At 41.8% G+C, this 23,230-nt stretch overlaps 1 protein-coding gene across 3 annotated transcripts in view; it reads right to left on the bottom strand.

The window, feature by feature from the left end:
* pik3r5 (phosphoinositide-3-kinase, regulatory subunit 5) overlaps positions 1-23,230 on the bottom strand; it is a 61,616-nt gene that overhangs the window by 8,258 nt on the left and 30,128 nt on the right. For all 3 annotated transcript variants that reach the window (XM_038270504.1, XM_038270502.1, XM_038270503.1), the window contains exons 2-12: positions 21,975-22,090; positions 10,573-10,688; positions 10,416-10,484; positions 9,004-9,142; positions 8,539-8,608; positions 5,977-6,151; positions 5,703-5,871; positions 3,845-3,913; positions 2,893-3,752; positions 277-396; positions 19-150 (exon numbers count right to left, since the gene is read on the bottom strand). In XM_038270504.1, coding sequence (XP_038126432.1) covers positions 19-150; positions 277-396; positions 2,893-3,752; positions 3,845-3,913; positions 5,703-5,871; positions 5,977-6,151; positions 8,539-8,608; positions 9,004-9,142; positions 10,416-10,484; positions 10,573-10,688; positions 21,975-22,074 — 2,019 coding nt within the window. In that variant the 5' untranslated portion in view covers positions 22,075-22,090. The remainder of the gene's footprint in view (positions 1-18; positions 151-276; positions 397-2,892; positions 3,753-3,844; positions 3,914-5,702; positions 5,872-5,976; positions 6,152-8,538; positions 8,609-9,003; positions 9,143-10,415; positions 10,485-10,572; positions 10,689-21,974; positions 22,091-23,230) is intronic.

The following is a 23,230-nucleotide window of genomic DNA, read 5'->3' as shown; positions in this document are numbered from 1 at the left end:
AGCAACGCGGTCCATTACCTCGGCCTGGTAGAGCTGGATCAGAGCCGGACGCGCTGCGTAGCGGCAGTAGTACAGCACCAGGTCGGCCAGGATGGGCAGGCGCTGCTCATACGAGCTATCGTAGGACGCCGACTCGGTTTTTGAGGTTTGCTGAAACATTGGAAGATCAGAGCAGAGTTTAAAGGGTGGGAATAGTTCTGGAAACTTCAGCAGTTAACTGTCCAGATAGATTCCATCATAAAAACTAGCTGACTGAAGCCGACAGAACAAACGTACCTGGCAGACAACGTTGGTGGGCAGCTTCAGGAGGCTGAGGGTGTTTCTTTCGTACCAGGGGTCCAACATGCCCAGGAGATGTGCGATGTCGTTAGTGCTGTCACCTGAGCGGTCCTGCTCCTGATTGGTGGTAAAAACCTGCATTAGTTCACTTTCACTTCGTAAGAAAGAGAAGAAGCAACACGGCCTCTCCAAGGAGCTGCTCGCTCTTGGCTTTATTGTTTTGGTTCTATGCTGGGCTGACTGTGAGCTCCCAGCGCATACTGGGATTACCTCGGTGTCCCAGTATAACCTACAGGAAGTCCTGAACCCTACGGCACCACACGCCTTCTTTCACACCAGCCTGCAATTACAAACCCTGCTGATCAACATGTTTCATCTACAGTTTGAAATCATTCTGCTTCCTGTTAGGATGTAGCCTGGTGAGACCATCCTGATCTCGCGAGCTTTCAAGGTTTCACTCGCTAATCAGTCTGGAGACTCTCCGTTAAAGAAAACTTGGAGCCGTTCACCAAACGAACATCCAATCAGCGTTGGCTTTGAGGCGGGTTGAGGTGTGACGCAACGAGAAGCGCGACAGTTCAGTCTAAAGAACATGGCGGCTTCAGCCGATGAAACTAGCGTTAGCGTGGCTATCGAGCAAGTTTTATGGGAATTACAGAGTATTTCTTCACTGAAAGAAGAGCAAAACACTGCTCTGGAGGCTTTTCTCAGAGGAAAAGATGTTTTTGCTCTTCTCCCGACTGGTTTCGGCAAGAGTTTGATCTATCAATTGGCTCCTCTTCGTCGTCGCTCTGTTAGTACGTCATATGCTTCGTTGATCTGATTGGTTTATTTGGCCCGTCTATCACCAACATAGGCCAATCAGCTAACCAGTATTTTCGCCCCTTCCCAAAATTACTTCAACGGAAGGTTTCCAGATGGATATGCGGAGCAAATAGATAAAACATATTTATTCCCACGACAAGCCAAATTGTTTCTCAAGGTTTATTCAAATGTGTGTAATTTGTTTTTGTCTCTGACACAAGTAAGGGCTGTATGATGACTGCGTTCTCTCTGCAAAGATAAGAAAATAAAGTACCAACTGAGTGAAATCCATCAGTCTCCATTTATATAACTGGGGTGAATAGTTGAATACTTATTTCCCGCTACAATGGGCAGCAGTTCAACAGCAAAGACAGAAGTTTGGTCTCATTTCGTGAAAAATTGAGTTTATTCTGATTGTTTAGAGCAGTGATTCCCAACCTGTGACCTACTTACCACTTTGGACATTTTATCTTATTTTTACTTATTTTCAATTCCATTCTATTCAGTTTATATCTATTTCAAAGTTTTCTATCTAAGGAAAACCAGCTGATTGCATCGACTCATTGACTCTTCAGCAATCCCCAGAGATTGGAAGTAACAAACTACAAATACTTAGTTACTGTACTCAAGTAGATTTTTCTGATATTTTTACTTTACTTTACTACTTATTTTTATGGCGACTTTTTACTTCTACTCCTTACATTTTTACACAAATATCTGTACTTTCTACTCCTTACATTTAAAAAAATTGTCTCGTTACTTTAGTTTTGAATCATCTCAATGGAGTTACCGTTATTATTTTTCACGTCATCAATACCAAATTCAATCTAATTGGATGGGAATCTACGTTGCATTTGACGCACCACTACAAGATGAATCGACAGATTCGGCGGTATTCATTGGCGGCAAATCATTGCAGCTTGGTGGCGGTGGCGTTAGCATAGTAGCATGGACGACGAGATGATTGAAAATGAACACAACGGAGATCTAGTCCTATTGGCAGACATCCATTTAAAATGTAGGCAACGGCATGAAAAAAGTGGTTTCTACTTTTACTTTGATACTTTAAGTAAATTTACAAGCCTGTACTTTGTTACTTTTACTTGAGTAAAGAAGTTTAATTAGTACTTCCACTTTTACCAGAGTATTTTTTAACACAAGTATCTGTACTTTTACTCAAGTACGGAAAGTGAGTACTTTTGCCATCTATGGCAATCCCTCACACTAAGCATGCTTGTAGCGACAGTGGAGAGGAAAAACTCCCTTTGAACAGGAAGAAACCTCCAGCAGAACCAGGCTCAGTGTGAGCGGCCATCTGCTGAGGCCCACTGGGGTTCAAGGAGACAGAAGCAGACATAGAAAAAGAAGCATAGATACAAAAGGCAACTGTCAACCAGCTCCACAGGCGGCCCCGTCCAGGAAACACACAGCCAGGCAGACGAGCTCCGAGCCAGCTCCCATGTCAGAGGATGAAGACTACGTATACGCCCAAAATAATAAAAATACAATGAAGGTTCAGCGTATGTCAGTGTTTTAGGAGACTCTGGGACGTCAGGCATATGCTTGATAAAGCGTCTGCAGGACTCTGAGTCGCTGTAAATGTAACTTTACTCTGTGAATAAAAATGATTATCATTGTTTCCTGGAGGAAAACTTTCTCACATTTGCATTTCATAAAAGGCTTTTTTTCCCCCTCATCTTTCTGCAGGTTGAGGAAGTAATTCAGAACAGATAAGCGTTCGCTTTGAATCAGGGACTCTCCCTTTTTTATTTCTATTTCCTAGATGCTGAAGAGTTGGCTTCCACTCACCAGGAGCAGGCCGGATCCTTTTGGAGATCCGGTTTGGACCAAAGGGGTGGAGGACCTTCGATGTCCTGATCCCGGATCCCTCTTGACCGGCACAAAGTAGAACTGCAGGTTAAAGGCTCTGGTGAGTCGCGGACACGCGCTCTCGTTCTTCCTCAGGCTGCTGTAGGCTCGGGCCACCTTCCCGGCGACGTGATCGGCACCAAACACCACCACTCTTAGCGTGGTGTTCTTATTGTCCTCATCGCTGCTCAGAATGGGCCTCCTCCGGAAGCAGACGTGTCGTAGAGCCTGGATCTGAGGCCTGGGCAGAGAGTCGGAGCTAAACAGCCGGACCTGCTGCGGCAGAGAGTTGGAGCGCGTCTCCCGCACCACCAGGATGTCTTTGGATTCAGAGTTTCCCAGGCTCTTCGCCCTGGACAGCATCCTGGGGTTCTTGGGTTTGATAAAGAGCCGGTGGAAGTGCTGGCTGAGGCGGGTGGAAACCTTACTGGACTTGGGGGAGCATTTCTCCGCCACAGGAGAGGAGCTGATGTAGTCGTCGGAGTCTTCGAAGTAGTCGCTGTCCACCCCGGAATAGATGGAGGGGGGGTAGGACTCGGACGCCACAGACAAGGTGGAGTACATGGAGTCTTTGGAGGTGGTGGACAGGGAGGAGATGGTGGAAAAGGTGGAGACACGGTGGCTGCTGTTGCAGCTGTTGGCCACAATTAGTGCCGAATCCACCGCTCCGCTCTCCTCGTCGTATTCTGTCAAATCCTGCTGGGAATAAAATCCGGCCTCCTTCTCCTCCTCCACCGCCTCCTGCTGCTCGCTGGTGCCAAACTCGTCCACATCACGCTCCAGAAGCGTGTGCAGAACATCTGTTCAAATGACAAAATAAAACTAAATAAATTAATCACACCCAAAATCAGCAGCATCATTTCATTCTGACTTTCTAAGCTGCAGATTTTACCAAAGTTATCCTTCTCCCAGTGGAACGTGTAGGTTTTGGCTGTCGGCAAAGGTAGCGTCTGAAGGATTCCTAGGAAGGATGAGAGGAAGTCAGATTAAATGTGATCAAACTAAGGCTGCAACATGAAAATCTAATCTCTGTTTTCCTACCAAATCAGATTAATCAGATTTTTATTTCCTTTAAGATTCATGATTAAAAACCAGTGATGGAGTAACGGCGTTGAAAGTAACGGCGTTACTAACGCCGCTACCTTTTTTAGTAACCAGTAATCAAAATGATTACTCTTACTGTAACTATAACGCAGTTACAATTGCCGACACCCCGTTACTGCGCGTTACTCAGGTCGCACAATTAACCTTTTTTCATCATAGTACTCGTGCGCGCGTCATGAGAGAGGGGAGGATGGAGAGTGAGGAGGACTCCCGCAGCAAAACAGCGTTTTCCACATGGAAATACCGGTGTTACGTCGAGCTGCGTTTCCCCATCAGATACGGTTTCCCCTGCATCTCCGCACAGCGCAGGCGGCACGATTCACCGCGCTAGCGACAGGAAACGCGCATGCTAGCTAAAGGCGCCCTGTGTTCGCGCCATGGGGGAACTTTGGAGAGCGTGAACGATCATTAGCCTATATGGAGAAAGAGAGAAATATGGATGGATGGAATAGATAGATAGATATAGCTACATGTTGCAGTATCTATAACAACCCAAACACAGGATTTCAGAATTAGTTATTAAGTTATTAATTTCATACGCTCGCAAAAGTAACGCAATAGTTACTTTTACTAGTAACTAGCAGAGATGGGAAGTGTACTCAAGTAGTGTGTACTCAGTGTACTCAGTGTACTCAAGTAGATTTTTCTGATATTTTTACTTTACTACTTATTTTTATGGCACCACTACAAGATGAATCGACAGATTCGGCGGTATTCATTGGCGGCAAATCATTGCAGCTTGGTGGCGGTGGCGTTAGCATAGTAGCATGGACGACGAGATGATTGAAAATGAACACAACGGAGATCTAGTCCTATTGGCAGACATCCATTTAAAATGTAGGCAACGGCATGAAAAAAGTGGTTTCTACTTTTACTTTTATACTTTAAGTAAATTTACAAGCCTGTACTTTGTTACTTTTACTTGAGTAAAGAAGTTTAATCAGTACTTCCACTTTTACCAGAGTATTTTTTAACACAAGTATCTGTACTTTTACTCAAGTACGGAAAGTGAGTACTTTTGCCATCTCTGGTAACTAGTTACTTTTATTGTGGAGTAACTCAGTTACAAACTCAGTTACCTTTTGGGTAACTGAGTTAGTAACTGAGTGAACTAAGTAACTAGTAACTATAACTAATTACTCTTTCAAAGTAACGTGCCCCACACTGTTAAAAACAAACATCAGTTTAGAGGGGAGAATGGCGCTAGGCTTACCGCACCGTGACGTCACTGCTGGAAGATGGCAGGAGGGAGGGGCTACTATATTTGGGCAAAAATGGCCGCTCCCAGACTCAGTGATGGAAAATTATTTTTAGTTTTTCACTGATTAACGCTAAATTCATTAAATCACTGCGAACATATTAGTTTTAGGGATAAATAATGATCCATTGATTATTCCTTGCTAAACGGACTTTTGATTTAAAGTTGTAATAGAATGCAAAAATATTCATGATCAAACCATAAAAAGAAAAAAAAACCTGTGGTTTCATTCTAGGGCTTTTAACCAGGCTGCATTCGAGCTCATAGAACAGCTAAGATGCCATTTTCAGCCCAACCAAATTGCAAACGTTTTAATAAAATGACCTAAATTTGCTTTAAGTAGAAAAACCCCCTCTGCCCTCCTGCTGAGCATCACCCCTCCTCTTACCATCAGACCTTCTCCCATTAGAAGAAGGGATCTTCAGCGCCTTCCTCAAACTCTCCAGTTCCTGGACCACATGACAGCGAGCTTGTTCTGGGTCGATCATAATGGCGGCCATCTCCAAGATGTCGCTCAGCGAGGAAAAAATCTCCTTCAGCTCATGAACGGTCTTTGGCTGCAACAATAAAAGATATTTCTGTTTTTATTCATTGCTCTTAAAGAGAAAAAACTAAATAAACATTAAATTGATGTTTTTTCTGGTTGTCTGGGTCAGGCCTACCTCCAGGGCCTTGTGGATGCTCTGCAGGGGATACTGGGTTCCCAGCGTGGACTGGAAGGCGTGTTTAATCAGGGTGATGTAGGTGTCTTTCTGCGAGTGCTGGATGCGGCTGAGCTGTTCGGCCACGCTGAGGAAGTCAGCAGGGACCTCATCTGGGTTCATTAACAGCACAGTCCTGTCAGCAACACACAGGAGACATCAGGAAGTGAAGCCAACAGGAGCCGAAAACAGGAGATACTAACACACTGCAAAAATGATCTCAAAATGAGTAAAAATGTCTTAAATTAAGGCTATTTACCCTTAATTTGAGCAGGTAAATAAGATGATTTGCCAATGGAAGTAGTATTTTTACTAAAATAAGGTATCTAGATAAAATGCACTTGAAATAAGAAAATGCAATTGTTTTTTCTTATTTTAAGTGTAAATTGTCTTGTTCCATTGGCAAAGTGTCTCACTTAAATCCTTAATTCAAGAAAAAATGCATTTCATTTAAGAAGAAATGACTTATTTAGATTTCATTTTTTTGCAGTGCAGGTAGTTTACGAGAACAACAAGAGCAGCGGGTCTCTTTATTACTTCTACAATCTGACATCTGATCAGACAGAGTTCCATCATGCTACGTTCAGACCGCTAACAGCAGGGGCAGCAGAAACGCATGGACTGCTTGATGTTTGATGCTTGTACTAGTTTAGCTCTGACGCTGCTGCTGCAGCATCTTTGCTGCTCTAGCTGCACGGTAGTAAAGTGGGTCTGATGCTCGGTGGGCGGAGCTACCCTATCCTTTCTCTGCCTGGAACAATGGCAGCTATATTAGCTGTGATCAGCGGGTAAAAATTTGTTTGAATCTATTTTGAAGTAAGAAAGTCCTCTTGAAAAACCTCGTTAGTTTAAGGTTGACAATTTAAGCTCAGATCGCCGTACGCTTCAAAAAACACCAAAAAGTAAGAACTTAAATTGTTTGGTTTCTTTACATATAAAGGAAGACGTACGGCAGAGGATTATGATTAAAAAAAAACTTAACTGATTTTTAAACTTTATTTCAGTTTAATATGGGAAAAAAAGTCAGAATTCTCACTTTTTTCTCAGAATTCTCACTTTAATCTCAGAATTCTGACTTTTTTCTCAGAATTCTCACTTTAATCTCAGAATTACGACTTTAATCTCAGAATTCTCACTTTTTTCTCAGAATTCTCACTTTAATCTCAGAATTCTGACTTTTTTCTCAGAATTCTGACTTTAATCTCAGAATTCTGACTTTTTTATCAGAATTCTGACTTTAATCTCAGAATTCTGACAGCTAACAAACATGTTAGCATCCAGCCATAGCCATGTCTGTTTTAGAGACTAGCTCTCTTGTTTTAATGACCTTCTGCTCCTCCATTAATGAGGGGACCCCTCGGGCACGGAAAAAGTTGCCTAATTCCGTCATTTTCCACCAATGTGTCACTGGCCACCTCAAACAACTCACATCTTTGTCAGTGAAGCTGAGTGCTCCACATCTCTGCCTTCATGGGGCCCATCTACATTAAGATCCACAATTCTGAGATTAAAGTCAAAATTCTGACTTTTTTCCCATGTTAAATTGAAAAATATTTTTAAAAATCATTTAACTTTTTGTTTTTTTTCCAGTGGCCCTAATCCTCTTCCGTAGATACGCGCAGGTTGAGGTACGTTAAAGTTTACTTTTAGTACAAAACTAAAAAGATAAACTAAAGCGATAAACGGGTTTTGACTATGGGTATGCTGGTCTGACAGAAGGGCTGCTTAATCGGCACCATGGCAACTCTGGAGGAGCTGCAGAGCTCCATAGCTCAGGTGGGAGAACCTGTTAGCATGGCAGCTGTTACTTAAATGCTTAATCTGGTTGCCAAGAAGCAGGACGCACGCTTCACACGTCTACAAAAACAACAATTCAGCCCGACAAACGATGGATTCAATTTTCATATGGGGGAGCGGCCTAGTGGTTAGGGCATAGAGTTTGGAACCCTGAGGTTCTGAGTTCAAGCCCCACTCCCACAGACTGCGACTCTGGGTCCCTGAGCAAGACCCTTAACTCCTCACTGCTTGCTGAGCGCCGCACAATGGCAGCCCACTGTGGATGGGTTAAATGCAGCAGTAAATCTCTCGAATATGAGATCAATAAAGTTAAATTAATTAATGTGATAGAATGGCCCAGTCAAAGTCCGGACATGAATCCCAGAGAAATTCAGTCACAAGATTTAGAAGTTGCCGTCTGATGATGATGCTCCTCACCTAATCTGAGGGAATTTCAGCTAAAGAACTTGAAAAACAAATCGACAGGTTTGGACCCTAAAGGCGCTCCGACAAAACACTGACCTATGGCTACTTCCTGGAAAATCTGACAGGAAAAAACAAAAAACAAACAATGCTGCTGGTCTATCACATGAGATCAGCATTTGATCTGCAGTCGTAACGTTTCACCACGTGACAAAGACTGCAGAGAACTGGGATTCTGATGTGCATTTCAGAATTCGCTGCCTCAGGAGGATTGGTTTTGTATTTCGCTGTAGGATGAGGTCAGCAGCTACAGGCTGGACTTACATGGTCTTTGAAGTTTGGTCGGGGGTGTTCAGACCCTGCTCTTCTCTAACCAGCCTCTGAAAGGAAATTCCTGCAAGAAAAGTGAGAAAAAGACGTAGAATCAGCTAAGATGCGCTTTATTCAGTCTTTTTTAGCAGTAACCTGGTCTGAGTGAGGCTAGCACAGCCATATAGGGCAAATATATTCACTGACATTCATTCATGCTCAGTTATTGTAATGGTTGCGGTGTCTGTGTCCCTGCTGCAGTTTGCTCTGCTAAACTTTACATACAGTTCCTATTTCTTTGGTTCCGTCAGGGGGAACCGTTACATCCTCTTTCATAGAAGAAGAAGTTCCCATGAATCCTGAGGCTGTGACATCATCCTCCCTCTCTGCGGCTGCAGCGTGCAACCTCTGGCTCCTAGATGCGTATCTCCTACCAGAGACCTAGAGGGCGTGTTCTCCTGCTGCTTCCTTCATGCTCACCAGGTGCCTTGATCTCCAGCTGCAGCATGGAGAGGAGCTCCCTGCACACACTGCAGTACGGCTCGGGCCAAGTGAGGAAGCTGTAAAACACCTCCAGGGCTTCCTCTAGGAGCTCAGAGTGGGGGGGGCAGTACGGAGTCTGCAATCAAAGCACAAAGCAAAGTGAAATCCAGGGACAATCAACCACCAGCTACTGTCTGGCATTAAGCCTCTGATGGTAAAAGCTATTAAATGATAAAGCTGAACATTATTCCTTTGCTGGTGAAGATCGTCAGTCATCCAGGTCATAGTCATTCTGAAAAAGTTAAAAAATATATCTACTGGACTTTGTTTAAGTTTGAAGACGTTTAGCTTCCCATCCAGGAAGCTTTTTCAATTCATAGCCAGGTCAACGGCTATGAGAAAGGCCGTTTCTCATTTCACTAGAACGGACTCGTTTTCTCGCCATGTCTGTCCTTCAGAAGAACCCAGGAAAGTCTGGACTTTGGGAGCATGCAGCATAAATATGGATCAATTGGCGTACTGATGACATCACCACATGCCCGGCTCATGTGGAGCTGCATTTCACCTCCTGTTATTAATAGTCTCTAGATAATAATAGATTATTACTTTTTTCATCTAGTGGCGGAATAATGATGAACACATTCAGATAAACACAAATCAATATGAACATTTTGCCAAATAAATCGGCATCAGAGCCAGCGGTCCTTCACACACGGCTATGCAGAGAGAGGGCCGCTGCAGACGGGCTAACGTTAGCCCTGGCCGCTACAGACGGGATAACGTTAGCCCTGGCCGCTGCAGATGGGCTAACGATGCATGCTGGGTAAAAAGGGAGGGGCCAGAACAACATCTGGGGACTTTGTCTGCTTTTGGAACTAGGGCTGAGGCTTATGGCGTTTCACTAGCGCACAAGAACGCACAAGTACACATGTTGAGAAACGGCCGTAGACAGGTATGGGGCATTGCAGGCTAACAAAGAAGCCAAACGACCCCCATTCCAAAGGGGGGGACCCGTTCATCCGTTTCTATTTGCATGTTTTCTAAACTAAAACCAGGCTTTGTTGGCCTGCTGGATAAAACCTGGAACTAAACGCTATTTCTGACATTTTGGATTGAAAAAGCTTCCTGGATGGAAGAGAAACGTCTTCAAACTCGGAAACCAGTGGATTAAAAAAAAAAAAAAAAACTTTTTTTGGAAGGGTTCATTTGCTTCTCTGGTTTTCATTTTTTTTTTCTTTAGCTAAAACATTTTAAAAGCTGCCCTGATTGTGGTTTAAATAGAGGAACTGAGGTCAGTGACCTTTGCAGCGCAGAGCTTTTCTACGTGCGTTTCAAACAATGAATGGTTTTTCTGACAATGAAAAAGGGTTTATTGGGCTGAATGACATTTAGGTTTGGAAAGGCCATACCTGCAGAAGAGTGGAGGTGAACATGATGGCGAGGGGGGGCACCAGCTCATACTGACACTGCTCCTGGGCCTGGATCCACACAGAGGGACAAACAGAGACTTTTAGCAAGCGTTGCATTGATATTCTTCCACCGGGTGACTGATCCAAGGCAGATCACCTCTCTGGTTTTCCTGATGATCTGCTGCAGGAGAATGAGGAAGTTCTCAGGATCTCTCTTCACCAGCTCCTCCAGGCTCCAGCGGTTCATCGACTGACCCGCTGAGCACATCAGCACTAAAGATACGACAGATGGAACAAACTTACATTATTCCCAGAAGATCATTCATTAGATTTATTTACAGATCATTCATTTAGTTTATTATGAAACAGTCTTATTGTTTGATTACGCCCAAAATAGTAAAAATGCATAGAAAGTTCAGCGGATGCCAGCGTTTTAGGAGACATACGCTGGATAGATAGGCCAGGTGTGACAGGGGCCTTAACAGTCTTAATTTATTTCTTTCCCCGTGGCTAATTTACACCCAGATCCATTATTTGGGGAACAAATTTCAATCTTTTCATTCTGCCTGAGATTAGTGAACATTTATCACTACAGATACAACAGATCGACTAGTGATATAATTGGTCTGTAAAGATTTAAGGGACTTTTCAGCAGCTCCACTAAAGTTAAGATAAACCCTAAACACAGATTAATTATGATGACTGGTGTTTTTAAGCCTATATTTCTGTTAGCTATTCTACTTTCCCTCCCAATTAAAGAAAACAAGTTTTGTAGAATTAGAATATTACGCTTAAAACATTTTCAGAAAATAATTTGGGCTGAAATAAATATTTTAAAAACCTCTTTAAAGATTTTTAAATCTGAAAACAAAGCCTCACTCAGGGGCAGATTTACCATTAGGGAATCCTAGGCAGCTGCCTAGGGCCTAAATTTCCTGGGGGGGCCATAAAACTCTGTTTACATGTGTGGTTAATATAACTGTTCCTTATTTGTCCACATTAATTATGTTTTTGATTTAATTTCCCCCCTTCAGTGTCCACCATATTGGATCAGTCCATTTGCTGCACATGTTCAGAAAGGTCCAAACAGACAGCAGCAAACCATTTGAAAACAAACCATGCAAAGAGCAGTGTTGCCAACTTAGCGCTTTAGTCGCTATATTTAGCCACTTTTCAGACCCCTCTAGCACTTTGATTTCTAAAAAGCTCCTAGCGCCAAATCTAGAGACTTTTTTCTGCTACTGGAGACTTTGGAGACAACATCTAAAAGCAGCGAACTCTGCTCTCCAGAGCGAGTAGATTGGTAACCCCGCCTCCTGCTCTCCTCTATCTTGTCTGCTGTCATGATTCATGCAGCTATTATTTCATCCAAATGAAAAATGGAGAACAGATAAGCAGATCATGGCTTGTCTACAGGGAAAAGAAGGACTGGGTTATTTACTTTGGCCTTTTTGGAAACACAGGAAGGAGCAATCAGCTAAGTGAGCTTAGTGCTTGGAAAAAATCTTTCATTCCTTTAGAGACAGCATGAAAAGTCAGCTGAGTACAAAACATAGAGAGGAAAACAACACACTGGGGAAAAAAAATCTAAATCTAGATAAGTAATTTTTTCTTAAAATAGGTGCATTTGTTCTTGGATTGAAGAGGTAAAAGACATTTTGCCAATGGAACAAGACAATTAGCACTTAAAATAAAAAAAAACACAATTGCATTGGCTGATTTTCAAGTGCGTTTTATCTAAATATCTTATTTTAAGAGTAAAAATACTCATTCGCAAATCATCTCTTTTACCTACTCAAATTAAGGGTAAATACAGTTAATTTAAGACATTTTTACTTATTTCTAGATAGTTTTTCCAGTGAAGGGACAAGAAGAGAGGGACAAAACCTAGAACAGATAATGGATGTCTATTCTATTAACAGTTCTCTATCTGTCTTCTCCATTCAGAGGGCCCCCTGCCTGTCTTTGCCTAGGGCCCCACATTTCCTAAATCCGCCCCTGGCCTCACGGGAACAATTGTTCTAATTTATTGATTTTATCTCCATGTGATGCAAAGGAAGTGAATAAAAGTTCCCATCTAAGAAACCATCTCCAATCATTCGAGGTAAATGTTCTTAAACAAAACAAGTAAATGTGACGTTTAACCAAACCACAGAAGCACGTTTAAAACCACACGGACCTGTTTTTCTTACTAACAACCATCTGAAGGGAGAAAGCAACTTATTTTTTATGTAAGCTCTCATCAGTAACTTTTTTTAGTGTGTATTTACGAAGCCAAGTTACCGTGGGAACAATAACACTTCTATTGGGGAGATATTTGTGGATGAAACATCAAGCAGGTTCAGGTATAAATACAGCTTTTACCTGAGACGGTTATCTAACATGTAAAAACAAAAAACAATGAACCTAATTATGATCACCTCTGTTCACTGAGGAGCTAAACACACAGTATGAGGTGAGCTTATTTAGGGGAGAAAATAAGCCTTTAAAATATAGTTAAAGTATTAATATTCAGTCAAATCTTACTCAATTACAGGTAAAAGTTACTCAGTGAAACATAAAGTGAATGTATTGAAGTACTCACTTTTAAAAGTACTTAAGTGTTAAAAATGGAGATTAAATGTTCTAATATCTCTACATTTCTGTGTGATTTTCAGAGTAATTTAAAAGAACCTGTAACTTTCAGAAACCCGCGTAGAACCACCTGCTATAGATTCCACACCGCCTCAATTCTATTCAGTTTATTTCTATAGCTCCAGTTCACATCATGTCATCTCAGGTCACTTTATAGAGACAATTCAACCAGATCATCCAGTCAGATTGATTCAAAGTTTTCTATCTAAGGAAGACCAGCTGATTGCATCGACTCATTGACTCTTCAGCAATCCCTCACACTAAGCATGCTTGTAGCGACAGTGGAGAGGAAAAACTCCCTTTGAACAGGAAGAAACCTCCAGCAGAACCAGGCTCAGTGTGAGCGGCCATCTGCTGAGGCCCGCTGGGGTTCAAGGAGACAGAAGCAGACATAGAAAAAGAAGCATAGATACAAAAGGTAACTGTAAGTGTTTGTTTTAGAATAATTAGTGTTTAAAAGGTACAACCCATAGGGCAAATATATGTGTGCAAATTTAAAAGTTTTACAACATGGATTATGAATCTTTTCCTCCTCCTTGGACTTTTTTTATTATTAACTATTGGACTCCAAACATGCATTTTCTTCAAGGTAAAAATGAAAATTTTCACCAAGTTTTCCAAAAGAAGTTTAAAATCAATCCTCTGGACTTTGTTTCCAAGTTTAAAGACGTTTCTCTTCCATCCAGGAAGCTTTTTCAATCCAAAATGTCAGAAATAGCGTTTAGTTCCAGGTTTTATCCAGCAGCCCAACAAAGCCTGGTTTTAGTTTAGAAAACATGCAAATAGAAACGGATGAACGGGTCCCCCCCTTTGGAATGGGGGTCGTTTGGCTTCTTCTTTGTTGTGGCGTAAAAAACGTTGAGGTGTGTCTGTTTTTAGCCTCCCAGGCTCCAAACGAAGGTCATGAGAGGTCAGAATGAGTCACAGCCTCCTTCATGGCTTAAAGGGGAGGACTGCTGTTATTAGGAGATCCATCTGACCAGTGGAAGATAGATTAACCTGACAGGAAACGGCCTTGATGAACTAACGTTGTTTTTCCTCCAAATGTTCAACTGTGAGAAAGTTCTTTATGCAGGGGGTGGGTTGGTTCCCCTGGGGGGAGTGTGTGTGTGTGTGTGTTGGGATTTTGTAAGGTATAAATGTCTGTACTGAGCAATGGCGTAAATATAGGTAAGCAGAAACTGCAGTTGCTCAGGGGCCCCGTCACTGACACCTGGTGGGCGCCTTCGCAATTTTGAATTAGGACGTCTGATTGCAGACGTAATTGTGCGAAAAGTTCCTCTCTTAACCCACCCGATTTCAAGATGACTGACCGGATCTTATTTATACAGCAACACATGGCAGATTTCACCATGATGGTGAGCCGTTTAAACACGACACCATCACTATATTAATAACTGTGTATAGTTCATTAGACGGTTGGTAAAAAATACACTTATATGCTTCAAACTGCAATAAAGATCTTAAAAGAACGATGTATTTGAGTATTTTATTTTTTACACTGCGACTTGGAATTATGGGTAATCCAGAGCGTCGAATAAAACCATAACCGTTACATTTAATGTGTTACCATTAGGGCTGGGTACCGAACTTCGGTTCTTTTATGGTACCGACCGAAATGCTTCGGTTCTACAGAGTATCGAAACATGCCTCGTCTTTCGGTACCAAGTTTCGGTGATTGGCTGTAACACTTAACGTGATTGCGTCATCCAGGAAAAATACACAGGTGGTCCCGCCTACAGCCAGGGTTCCTGTGTATCTGTTGTGAACCGGTTGCAGCGTCGTGGAACCCCTTTAAAATGCCCCCCAGGTCAAAAGTGCGGCTTCACTTTATTTAGACTGATGCCAATAGTGCGCAGTGCAATACATCGTGCACGGAAACAATTTAAGAGCAGAAAGTTGCTCGGTGTTTGACTGCAAGAAGAGCGGACCGCAGCCGGCGCCACCATCCTCCTCTCAGCAGCCCGTGGGCAGAGCAAAGCCAGAGCGGAGAGAATCATGCTGCTTTTACACCGAACGCAGCAGGAGCAGCAAAATCACGTCTGCTGCTTCATTTTTGCTGCTTCTACCAGCTTCTGATGCGCGGCTGAAGCAGCTTTGCTGCTCTGGCTGCGCGGTGACAAAGTGTGTCTGATGCGCGTTGGGCGGAGCTACTCTATCCTTTATTTGCCTTGCAGCTATATTTGCTGTGATCAGTAGGAATAAAGTAGTTTTATTATGTTTTTAAGTGGGAAAATCCACCTGAAAACTTAATCAGTGCAGTCAGTTCATCCAGCCTTCCAATGTTTCTGTGGGAGCCGCTCAGACCCCCCCATCCCAGCAGTGCGCTGTCAGTAGGATCCCATTCAACGGGCTTGTTTGTCAGACATGGTCATTTTTCTAAAGGAAAACTGCTAAGTAAAAAGGTCCTCACAATGTAACAGTGAATATTAGACACTGAATTTTTTTTTTATGTAAGAGGAAAAATGTAAATGGAAAAATCAGAGCTTAAAATAAAACTCAAGATTTGTACTTTTTTATGATGTGTAATTTTCTTTTTCTTCGAATTGATATTATAAAACTGGTATCGAAAAAAGTATCGTTCAGGAACCGGTATCGAAGTGAAGGTACCGGTATTGGTACCGGAACCGAACATTTTTGAACAATACCCAGCCCTAGTTACCATGGATGGGCTGTTGTACTTCATATGGGGCCTATTGTTGTGTCATTACGCCATTGGTTCTGAGGTTGCTTAGTCAGAAGCCTATCTCTCCGTCTGAGGACGTTTAATAAAATTTGGACCTTTTTTCTTGCAAGAAATGCGTCTGTCTCAGCTTCCTAACTTCACACCGTATAATGAGTCTGTTTTAATTCAGAGGGCTCCCCTGCCTGTCTTTCCCTATGGCCCCAAATGTCCTAAATCTGCCCCTGCCTGCTACTTTTGCATACATCCCTTCTCCATCCCACTGGAATCAAATGAACGGCTCATTATCAGGCCTCTGCAGAATGAATGATGAGCTGCAGGAGATAAACTGCAGGGATCCAAGAGATGCAGGATGGTGGATCTTTATGTTTCCATTGGAATATAAATCATTTTAAAGGCATTGAGGCCTTTAAAGGGGATTTCTCAGAAATTATACAGCATTTAATTCTAATGTTCATTCACACGTCAACCACAGGGTTAGCTCGATTGCTGCGTCTCAGCGCATGGACAGCAGCATCAGTCGTCACATGTGAGCGGCGAGCTGTTTGAGCTTGTTGTTGGCGACTCTGTTGCTCTCAAACCCTCAGAGCGCGGTGTTGTTGGAGGAAGTAGAGTGAAATAGACAGCTGGGAGGAAGTGGTGGGTCCAGACCGCACGGTGTAAGTGAGGCGTCATGAGGCGAGGAGTCACAGAGTAACAAACAAAGACGGATCGCATCAACGCGGCCTGTACACGTCAGCCATCGGTGCGCTGCAGGGTTTTTACCCTGATCGACCCTAATCTGATGAACTGCCTACCTGCAGATTGAGTCAGATGTCTTTCTAAGGATGCCGAGGCTTACATAAATAATTTAAACTGATCGAATTCAAAGCGAACCAGTGGTGGAAAGTAACAACTTGTACTAAAGTACTTTTTTGAGCATCATGAGTAATGTTGGGGGGGTAATTATAACTTTCACTCCAGTCCATTTCCAGGAAGCTGCTAGTTCCTTGTTCCTTTTGGCTTAGCTTAGCTTTTAATCCACTGTTGCTGTTTTTCTCCTCTGGAATATTTTCCTCATTGCAGATAGCAGCTCTTAGGACTGAATCTGGACGCCACTGTTCTAGAAATGTAACGATATTCCACAGATGTTAGAAACTCAGGGCAGATATTATTAGTAGTTTATAGATTTTATCAAGGTGTTAGTTGTTGCCATGTGGCCAAATTGAACAGTAGGATGAGTCTCAAAGCAGAGTTATAGTTTCTATGTGCTAATAGATTCAACCGCAAACCTCCATTTTTATACTCAAAGAAAGAGGTTTTCTTTTTGGTTTGTTTTTAGACAAGAAATGATAATCAAAATAGCTTTTCTTACTTTTTGGGGCTCTACCTTTCTTAAACTTAATCCAAAATACTCAGGTTATCCTGAGCTATCTCTATAGTTCTGCTGCTATAGGCTTAGACTGCTGGAGGACATAGGGAGCCCTTTTTCATCATTCTGCTTCATTCTATCTCTATTCTCCCACTCTGCAGAATCTGTTAGTTCAATCTCTAACGTTCTGCTCTCTCTGCTTTTTCTCATAGTAGCTTCATCTGGTCTGTTCCTGTTTGGCTGTGACTCCATCCTGGAGAGAAATATCAGCTGTGCTGCTGCCATCAACACCTTTGTTTCTAATTTCTTCGCCTGTGGAGCTGGTTGACAGTTGCCTTTTGTATCTATGCTTCTTTTTCTATGTCTGCTTCTGTCTCCTTGAACCCCAGTGGGCCTCAGCAGATGGCCGCTCACACTGAGCCTGGTTCTGCTGGAGGTTTCTTCCTGTTCAAAGGGAGTTTTTCCTCTCCACTGTCGCTACAAGCATGCTTAGTGTGAGGGATTGCTGAAGAGTCAATGAGTCGATGCAATCAGCTGGTTTTCCTTAGATAGAAAACTTTGAATCAATCTGACTGGATGATCTGGTGAACTGGAAAGTGACCTGACAGGGCCGTCACTAGGTTTGAGAGACATGGGTGGCTTAGCCCCTAGGTAAGATATTGCGCGCGCATAGCGCGCGCCGAATTTTTTTCAGTGCACTTTCTAAGGCGCTGTCTATAAATTCATTATTTTAAGAGCAACATACCTGGGAAACACTTCCCTCACTAATGCTACTTCACCAACTAAACTACACCAGTTAAAATGTGCTAAATTACAAAGAGTAAATGGTAGGTGCCATGCATTACTGCATAAATGGAAGAAGGCAAGTGGTTCGCCACTCATCATAATGGAAACCTTCTACAGAAGACAGTTGTCTAACCAACAGACTCCCAACATCTTCATAAACCCTTAACCTGGCCATTCATCTTTCCCCATCTCCCCTGCACCCACAACCTGTCAGGAACCCCTGTCTGCTTTGCAATAACCCTGTTTCTGTGTGTGTGCTTGGTGTGTGTGTGTGACCTGGACTTTGGCATGTCTTTCTCTACACCTGGCACAGAGAGAAACACATATATGTGAGGAACTTAACAATAAATGCAGCATTATCTTTGATCGATTTCTGCTTAATCTAAAGTTTAACCACAAAATACAAGTTGCATAAATGGACAGTAGGCAATAGGCAATAGCATCATTGCAAAGAAGGATATCCTTGAGACTTTTTCACATCAGTCTGACAAAGTTTTAATGCAAATAAAGGAAGTATTTTTAAGTACAATGTATTAATGAAAACACAAAATCAACAGTATATGAAACGTACAACTTAGAACTATAGTCAACCCAAGGAAGCACTACCATATCACACAGTGTCGCCCTATCAGACTGGTGGCACATAGATATGGGAGAATTATCCTGCCATAATGCAAGAGCACATAACTTCAATTAGAGAAAAGAATTTCATCTTCTTGCACTCAAAACTTATAATGCTCACACTCAAAACATGCGCTCTCTCTCAAATATTTTCTCTTCTCTCAAAAATCTTTGTTTCTTCTCTCAGATTTAAACAGATATTTTCTATATTATCACAGATATTTTTTCCTCTCGCTTGCCTCCATCTCCGCTCTGCACGGGTCTCAGTTACGCTCTGCTTGCGGATTTGTTTTGCTCTCTCAGACTGCAGTTGGATCGTTGCCTAGCAACCTTTCCAGCCAATAGAACGACAGCCTCGGAAAAGGTGCGCTTGTTTAACCCTACGGAGTGTGCCTGTGCTACTACGCCACTTATAAAGCGTCAGCTGAAACTGCTATTTACAGTAGTTTTGTGGCTGATTGTTGTTTAGAAATAGAAAACCTGGTTTCATTTCTTAGTTTTGCCCTGGATTTTGTAGCGTTTGTGGACGCTACGTCGCTACTTGATCAAAACAATAACGTCGCTACAGGAAAGTTACTTGATAAATAAAGCAGCGACGCTACGGTCAAGCTACTTGAAAATGTAGTTAAACTAATAGCTTCGCTACATGTAGCGGCGCTACTGCCCATCACTGCTCCTGTGACAAAACTATTATAATGATGCTAGTAGGCTACAACAACATCGTGTTTTCCCACACCACTGACTTTGTTCACCATGGTAACGTAATTCCTACTGAATCAGACAAGCTATTAGGCCTATATTGTCTCTTTCCTCACTCCAGGTAAAGTGAAGAAAATGTAAACCGCTGACATCAAATGGCAAACTCACCGTATGTATCTGCACGCAACCATAACTTTCCTAATCAAGCTCGATGACTGTGTGGAGATTCAAAGGGCGCGCTGTTGCTGCACTGCACAGCTGCTATGGTCCAGTTGATGGCCGTGTACCACGTGACGTGACGCTGGACGCGGAGCCAATGAAGGAAATGAATATCCTAACGATATTAATAATTGTATAAATAATTGTGTTTGTAAATAAACTAACAGGAACTTATCTTCAGATTAACTTGCCTTCTTGGTGGCTCGTTTTCAGTGCTTTACTGCAATTGCAATCAATAAATAAAAAAAAACAATAAAAATCGCAAAATAATTATGGGGTGGCTAATACCAACGAAGGGATGACTTCAGCCACCCTAAAATAGGTCTAGCCACGTCCCTGTGACCTGAGATGACATGATGTGAATTGGAGCTATAGAAATAAACTGAATAGAACTGAATTGAATAAATCGGTTGCAGCGGTGCTGAAAACTATTAAAGAATTTAGCCTGTTCTGTGAGAATGTTGATTAAAAAAAACAAAAAACATGTTTTTTGAGCTTTAAACTGGACAAAATAAAGTCTTTTGGGTTTTATCTTAATCCTAAAGTCTAAGTTCCAACTTCAAAGGTAAATAGATGACATCATAGGAAGTACAGGAATTGTTATTGGTTGTGTCCTTCTGGTCACACAGGAAGTTCTTCCTCTGATTAGGGATTAACAGCATCGGGTGAAGTTGGTCATTTTTAAACAACCTTATGGGTCCAATAAGCCAAACTGTGCCGGTATTAAAAACCGATGTTTATTTCAACCTTGTTTTTGGTTCAGGAAGAAGGAAAAGGATTAGTGTTTGCTTTAATGACCCCTTTTAATTTGCAAGTTTTCGAAACAAAAACAAGGCTTTGTTGGGCTACTGCAGAGGTAACCATTTACAACTATTGTTCAGTTTGGTTTATAGACAATTTCCTGATTCCCATATTTTCTCAAACACCTGAACTGATCTTTCTGTCCAAACTTTATTTAATCATTTTATAGTAAAACCCATCCATATATTATGCTATTGTACATAACGGTAAAAACCCTTTTTATAGTAATATCCACCTGTATGTTATATTTGGTAGATATTCAGCTGTAAATTTAGTTCATAAAACCAGTGATCTATATATTATATTCATTATTTATAATGGTATTCATCTCTATACCCATTCAGTAGAACCATGTCCTGTATTTATGGAACCATTATTTATCCTGCACTCGCTGCTATTGCACTTCTGGTTAGACCTAAACTGCATTTCGTTGCCTTGTACCTGTAACTGTGTAACGACAATAAAGTTGAATCTAATCTAATCCAATTTGGATCATGTGCTGGACGCTCGGGAGGGCTTTACCGTATTAACAGCAGAAGCGGTGCAAGTGAAATTAGACACTGTTGTCGGACAACATGCGGTAATTTTAAAGTTTTAAATCAGGTTGGGTCCGGATCTGGACCGCCGTCCCCTAATCCGTTAACCTGACTCCGCCAGATGGATTTGCTCCGCATATCCATCTGGAAACCTTCCGTTGAAGTAATTTTGGGAAGGGGCGAAAATACTGGTTAGCTGATTGGCCTATGTTGGTGATAGACGGGCCATATAAACCAATCAGATCAACGAAGCATATGACGTACTAACAGAGCGACGACGAAGAGGAGCCAATTGATAGATCAAACTCTTGCCGAAACCAGTCGGGAGAAGAGCAAAAACATCTTTTCCTCTGAGAAAAGCCTCCAGAGCAGTGTTTTGCTCTTCTTTCAGTGAAGAAATACTCTGTAATTCCGATAAAACTTGCTCGATAGCCACGCTAACGCTAGTTTCATCGGCTGAAGCCGCCATGTTCTTTAGACTGAACTGTCGCGCTTCTCGTTGCGTCACACCTCAACCCGCCTCAAAGCCAACGCTGATTGGACGTTCGTTTGGTGAACGGCTCCAAATTTTCTTTAACGGAGAGTCTCCAGACTGATCTGCGAGTGAAACCTTGAAAGCTCGCGAGATCAGGATGGTCTCACCAGGCTACTAATCCCTGACTTCTGGATAAAACCTGGAACTCAACGCTATTTCTGACATTTTGAACTGTAAAGCTTCCTGGATGGAAGAGAAACATTTTCGAACTTGGAAAAAAATTGTTTGTTTTTTACTTTTTTGGAATAACTCTGACCTGGATGACTGAGAATCTTCTCCGCTCCATGAGTGTTGACATGATTTCAGGAATTGTAGGAAATGTATTTATCAATTGCAAACTATAGTTAATTTTTTCTTCTTCTTATCCAAATATAATCTAAATGTTGTTCCAGTTTATCAACACATCCAAACCTTTCTTAAAGTGTAACTAGGCTTGCAAAAAAAAAAAAAAACAACATTACCCCCTCTGTGGAATAAAAGTTAAGATCAATGTCTGCAGTGTTTTTTTTATTTGAAAAGACGACCTAATTCAGCAGCCCTTAAGACAGAAGTAAGATCCATTATTTTGGAGTCCTATTTCTGTCATTTAACAAAAAAAATAACAGTTTTTGGTTAAACGATCAAAAGTTCTTGTTAAAGAAATTGGAATAAAAAAAAAAAGCAGGAAATATTGTAAATAGGAGTGGATTCTCACCGTTCCAGTGATGCGCGGCAGTGGGACTCGTTCTCAGCCCATCCAGGCATCGGTCCAGGGCATGCTGGATCCGGTCCTCTGTGCATGTGGTGTGCTGCATCTTCACCCTTCAGGCTCTGCGGAGGGGCGCGAAAACACGCAGCATTATTAATCACCAAAACAACCCACTCCAGTTTTCACTGGAATATGATCTCATAAATGTCTGTGGAGTCATCCGTCCTTCCGCAGACTGCATCATAAAAGCAGCGCCGGCTCATTTTTCTGTTATCCTCGCTGCTTTGCATGGAGCCAGATCAGCCGCTAAAAATGAAAATGAGGCCGTGTTGATACACAAACCATAAAGGCTTATTCCTCAGTAAGATGAAAAGCAAAACAAAACCCTTTTCTGTACTGCACAGTTTTGTTGCTATGGTGACGGAAGCATGTCCACCTCAAAACAACAAAACTTATTTTATGTCTACACTGGAACAACCATCTAGAAAGACGTGAAAATGTCTTAAATTAAGTGTATTTACCCTTAATTTGAGCAGGTAAAGGTAAAGGAGAAGAGAATTTTTATTCTTAAAATAAGATAATTAAATAATACGCACTTGAAATAAGACAATGCAGTGTTTTCTTATTTTAAATGTAAATTGTCTTGTTCTATTGGCAAAATATCTATTTTACGTCCTCAATCCATGATTCAATCATGATTTGGATTATTTCCTGTGGAAAACATTGAAAACATTTCAACGTGGACAATTTTCACACCTAAAACAACCACAATGCAACTGATCTTTTTCCAAAAATTTAAGAAATATTTGACAATTATGAAAAACAAGAAGTGAATACTTATTAAAGGCTCTAAAAACTAAATTCAGTTCCAGTTTTTTAAGCTATTTTCTAAACCCACACGTGTTTTTTAACTTCACTTTTTAATCTTCAATCTATTATTGCATCTGCCTGTTTTATTTATGCACCAACTGAGGAAAACCCAGGTGTGGCAACATGTTTCAGTTCTGTTATGAAGACGTCTCATTATGTATGAAACAGTGATTTCTCAATCTTGCTCACGCCTGGGAGCAGCGTGAACTGACGATTTAATGCGACAGCCGCAACCTTTCTGAAGCTGATCCAGAAACGCCAACCCGCGTGTCTAGAAAGGAGGTTCAGCTCAAAGCAGACGTGCATCAGAAGGCTTAAATTTCTATTCATTTAGGTTTTATTAAAATTCTGTGTCTTATTAGGTAAAAATTAGCCTGGTAAACCAGACTAAA

This window comes from Cyprinodon tularosa, unplaced genomic scaffold (genome assembly GCF_016077235.1).
Source record: "Cyprinodon tularosa strain WSP-4 unplaced genomic scaffold, ASM1607723v1 ctg763, whole genome shotgun sequence".
In the NCBI taxonomy this organism is placed as follows: Eukaryota; Metazoa; Chordata; class Actinopteri; order Cyprinodontiformes; family Cyprinodontidae; genus Cyprinodon; species Cyprinodon tularosa.
This window is presented reverse-complemented; position numbering and strand designations above follow the sequence as displayed.